This window comes from Lampetra fluviatilis, unplaced genomic scaffold (assembly GCF_964198595.1).
Source record: "Lampetra fluviatilis unplaced genomic scaffold, kcLamFluv1.1 SCAFFOLD_415, whole genome shotgun sequence".
NCBI classification, from domain to species: Eukaryota; Metazoa; Chordata; class Hyperoartia; order Petromyzontiformes; family Petromyzontidae; genus Lampetra; species Lampetra fluviatilis.
Window position 1 is genome coordinate 72501 of NW_027620932.1, and position 5000 is coordinate 77500.

A 5000-nucleotide genomic window follows, 5' to 3' on the forward strand; every position below is an offset into this window, starting at 1 on the left:
TGTCTGTGTGTGTGTCTGTGTGTGTGTGTGTCTGTGTGTGTGTCTGTGTGTGTGTCTGTGTGTGTGTGTGTCTGTGTGTGTGTCTGTGTGTGTGTGTGTCTGTGTCTGTGTGTGTGTCTGTGTGTCTGTGTGTCTGTGTGTGTGTGCGTGTGAGAACAGCACAGAAGCTGACCGGCCAATCAGCTGGGGACCAGGGCGGTGCCGGTCACCTCATCAAAATCGTACGCCAGTCGCCTCCCCGTCACTCTTCTACAGCAGCTGCTACTGCTGCTGCTACTGCTGCTGCTACTGCTGCTGCTACTGCTGCTGCAGCTGCTACTGCTGCTGCAGCAGCAGCTGCTGCAGCTGCTGCAGCTACTGCTGCTGCCAATGTGCCGTGGTTGCTGTTGTCGTGAACTTCACTCACTCAGTCGCTCCCCCTCCTCCTCCTCCTCCACCCGTGTTGAGGACTGATTCACTGTCTCACCACCGCCGCCACCACCGCCACCACCACCGCCACGCTGTGTTCAATCATTAACACCACCATACTGCAGATCACAACGACACACTCACTCACTCAACCACCCACTCACTCACTCAACCACCCACTCACTCACTCAACCACCCACTCACTCACTCACTCACTCACGCAACCACCCATCCACTCACTCACTCACTCAACCACCCATCCACTCACTCACCCCATCCACTCACTCACTCACTCAATCACCCACTCACTCACTCACGCAACCACCCATCCACTCACTCAACCACCCACTCACTCACTCACTCAACCACCCACCCACTCACTCACGCAACCACCCATCCACTCACTCACCCCATCCACTCACTCACTCAATCACCCACTCACTCACTCACTCACTCACGCAACCACCCATCCACTCACTCACTCAACCACCCACTCACTCACTCACTCACCCATCCACTCACTCACTCAACCACCCACTCACCCATCCACTCACTCACCCCATCCACTCACTCACTCACTCACGCAACCACCCACCCATCCACTCACTCACTCAACCATCCATCCACTCACTCACTCACCCATCCACTCACTCAACCTTCCATCCACTCACTCACTCACTCAGCCATCCACTCACTCAACCTTCCATCCACTCACTCACTCACTCAACCACCCACTCAACCACCCATCCACTCACTCAGCCATCCACTCACTCACTCAACCACCCATCCACTCCCTCAACCACTCATCCACTCACTCACTCAACCACCCATCCACTCACTCACTCACTCAACCATCCACTCACTCACGCAACCATCCATCCACTCACTCAAACATCCACTCACTCATCCACTCACTCACTCACTCAACCACCCACTCACCACACACCCACTCACCACTCACCCACTCACTCACTCACTCACCCACTTCACCACTCACCCACTCAGCATCATAATACATATTAAGATATTAAAATCGTGAATGAGTATTGTTGATGTCGTCATCATTACGAGTGTTGTTGTTGTTGATGTCGTCATCATTACGAGTGTTGTTGTTGTTGTTGTTGTCATCATTACGAGTGTGTTGTTGTTGATGTCGTCATCATTACGAGTGTGTTGTTGTTGTTGTTGATGTTGTTGTTGTCACAGTGAGTTTGTGATGTTGCCCCACCAGGGTCCAAAGGAAGGCCCCATCTACACCGAGCTGAATTTCTATCAGAGAGTAGCAAGGCCAGACATCGGTTAGTGTGTCTCCACGTGTCTCCACGTGTCTCCACGTGTGTCTCCACGTGTCTCCACGTGTGTCTCCACGTGTGTCTCCACGTGTCTCCACGTGTCTCCACGTGTCTCCACGTGTGTCTCTCCCCCGTGTCTCTCCCCCCGCGTCTCTCCCCCGTGTCTCTCCCCCCGCGTTTCTCCCCCGTGTCTCTCCCCCCGTGTCTCTCCCCCGTGTCTCTCCCCCCGCGTCTCTCCCCCCGCGTCTCTCCCCCCGCGTCTCTCCCCCCGTGTCTCTCCCCCCGTGTCTCTCCCCCCGCGTCTCTCCCCCCGCGTCTCTCCCCCCGCGTCTCTCCCCCGTGTCTCTCCCCCCGTGTCTCTCCCCCCGTGTCTCTCCCCCCGTGTCTCTCCCCCGCGTCTCTCCCCCGTGTCTCTCCCCCCGCGTTTCTCCCCCGTGTCTCTCCCCCCGTGTCTCTCCCCCCGTGTCTCTCCCCCGCGTCTCTCCCCCCGCGTCTCTCCCCCCGCGTCTCTCCCCCGTGTCTCTCCCCCCGCGTCTCTCCCCCCGTGTCTCTCCCCCGTGTGTCTCCCCCCGCGTCTCTCCCCCCGTGTCTCTCCCCCCGTGTCTCTCCCCCCGCGTCTCTCCCCCCGCGTCTCTCCCCCGTGTCTCTCCCCCCGCGTCTCTCCCCCCGCGTCTCTCCCCCCGCGTCTCTCCCCCCGCGTCTCTCCCCCCGTGTCTCTCCCCCCGCGTCTCTCCCCCCGCGTCTCTCCCCCCGCGTCTCTCCCCCGTGTCTCTCCCCCCGTGTCTCTCCCCCCGTGTCTCTCCCCCCGTGTCTCTCCCCCGCGTCTCTCCCCCGTGTCTCTCCCCCCGCGTTTCTCCCCCGTGTCTCTCCCCCCGTGTCTCTCCCCCCGTGTCTCTCCCCCGCGTCTCTCCCCCCGCGTCTCTCCCCCCGCGTCTCTCCCCCGTGTCTCTCCCCCCGCGTCTCTCCCCCCGTGTCTCTCCCCCGTGTGTCTCCCCCCGCGTCTCTCCCCCCGTGTCTCTCCCCCCGTGTCTCTCCCCCCGCGTCTCTCCCCCGTGTCTCTCCCCCCGTGTCTCTCCCCCGTGTCTCTCCCCCCGTGTCTCTCCCCCCGTGTCTCTCCCCCGTGTCTCTCCCCCCGCGTCTCTCCCCCGTGTCTCTCCCCCCGTGTCTCTCCCCCCGTGTCTCTCCCCCGTGTCTCTCCCCCCGTGTCTCTCCCCCCGCGTCTCTCCCCCGTGTCTCTCCCCCCGTGTCTCTCCCCCCGCGTCTCTCCCCCCGCGTCTCTCCCCCCGTGTCTCTCCCCCCGTGTCTCTACCCCCGTGTCTCTCCCCCGTGTCTCTCCCCCGTGTCTCTCCCCCCGTGTCTCTCCCCCCCCGTCTCCCCCCCCGCGTCTCTCCCCCCGCGTCTCTCCCCCCGCGTCTCTCCCCCCGCGTCTCTCCCCCCGCGTCTCTCCCCCGTGTCTCTCCCCGTGTCTCCCCCCGTGTCTCCCCCCGTGTCTCCCCCCCCGCGTCTCCCCCCCCGCGTCTCTCCCCGTGTCTCCCCCCGTGTCTCCCCCCGTGTCTCCCCCCCCGTGTCTCTCCCCCCGCATCTCTCCCCGTGTCTCCCCCCGTGTCTCCCCCCGTGTCTCCCCCCCCGCGTCTCCCCCCCCGCGTCTCTCTCCCCGTGTCTCCCCCCCCGCGTCTCCCCCCCCGTGTCTCTCCCCCGTGTCTCTCCCCGTGTCTCTCCCCGTGTCTCCCCCCGTGTCTCCCCCCGTGTCTCTCCCCCCGCGTCTCTCCCCGTGTCTCCCCCTGTGTCTCTCCCCCCCGTGTCTCCCCCCCCGCGTCTCTCTCCCCGTGTCTCCCCCCCCGCGTCTCCCCCCCCGCGTCTCCCCCCCCGCGTCTCTCCCCCGTGTCTCTCCCCCCGCGTCTCCCCCCCCGTGTCTCTCCCCCGTGTCTCTCCCCGTGTCTCTCCCCGTGTCTCCCCCCGTGTCTCCCCCCGTGTCTCTCCCCCCGCGTCTCTCCCCGTGTCTCCCCCTGTGTCTCTCCCCCCCGTGTCTCCCCCCCCGCGTCTCTCTCCCCGTGTCTCCCCCCCCGCGTCTCCCCCCCCGCGTCTCCCCCCCCGCGTCTCTCCCCCGTGTCTCTCCCCCCGTGTCTCCCCCCGTGTCTCTCCCCCCGTGTCTCTCCCCCCGTGTCTCTCCCCCGTGTCTCTCCCCCCGCGTCTCTCCCCCGTGTCTCTCCCCCCGTGTCTCTCCCCCCATGTCTCTCCCCCGTGTCTCTCCCCCCGTGTCTCTCCCCCCGTGTCTCTCCCCCGTGTCTCTCCCCCCGTGTCTCTCCCCCCGCGTCTCTCCCCCCGTGTCTCTCCCCGGCGTCTCTCCCCCCGTGTCTCTCCCCCCGTGTCTCTCCCCCCGTGTCTCTCCCCCGCGTCTCTCCCCCCTTGTCTCTCCCCCCGCGTCTCCCCCCCCGCGTCTCCCCCCCGTGTCTCTCCCCCCGTGTCTCTCTCCCCGTGTCTCCCCCCGTGTCTCTCCCCCCGTGTCTCTCCCCCCGTGTCTCTCTCCCCGTGTCTCCCCCCGTGTCTCCCCCCCCGCGTCTCCCCCCCCGCGTCTCCCCCCCCGCGTCTCTCCCCCGTGTCTCTCCCCCCGTGTCTCTCCCCGTGTCTCTCCCCCCCCCCCGTGTCTCTTCCCCCGTGTCTCTCCCCCCGTGTCTCTCCCCCCGTGTCTCTCCCCCCGTGTCTCTCCCCCCGTGTCTCTCCCCCCGCGTCTCTCCCCCCGTGTCTCTCCCCGGCGTCTCTCCCCCCGTGTCTCTCCCCCCGTGTCTCTCCCCCCGTGTCTCTCCCCCGCGTCTCTCCCCCCTTGTCTCTCCCCCCGCGTCTCCCCCCCCGCGTCTCCCCCCCGTGTCTCTCCCCCCGTGTCTCTCTCCCCGTGTCTCCCCCCGTGTCTCTCCCCCCGTGTCTCTCCCCCCGTGTCTCTCTCCCCGTGTCTCCCCCCGTGTCTCCCCCCGTGTCTCTCCCCCCGCGTCTCTCCCCCGTGTCTCTCCTCCTGGTGGGAACGCTGCGTTTATCTTCTTGTCGTACGCAGTGGCCAAGTGGATGAAGCTCACCGGCTGCGAAGATCCGGGCATCCTGAAGATCGAAGGCTTCGGCCTACACACAGCACAGCACAGGTGATGTGACGCTGTCCGCGCACACGCACACACGCACACGCATGCACACACACGCACACACACGCGCGCACACACACACACGCACTCACGCACACACGCACACACACGCACACACGCGAACGCACGCACACATGCACACACGCGAACGCACGCACACACACGCGCACAC

General features: G+C 65.6%; 1 protein-coding gene across 1 annotated transcript in view; it reads left to right on the forward strand.

Moving 5' to 3' along the window:
- Nucleotides 1-5000, forward strand: part of LOC144954550 (serine/threonine-protein kinase VRK1-like) — a gene marked incomplete at its 3' end in the record, with an annotated part of 39038 nt that overhangs the window by 28707 nt on the left and 5331 nt on the right. Inside the window, exons 5-7 of the mRNA XM_078885020.1 lie at nt 160-221; nt 1640-1706; nt 4747-4831. Of these exons, the coding sequence (XP_078741146.1) occupies nt 160-221; nt 1640-1706; nt 4747-4831 (214 nt within the window). The remainder of the gene's footprint in view (nt 1-159; nt 222-1639; nt 1707-4746; nt 4832-5000) is intronic.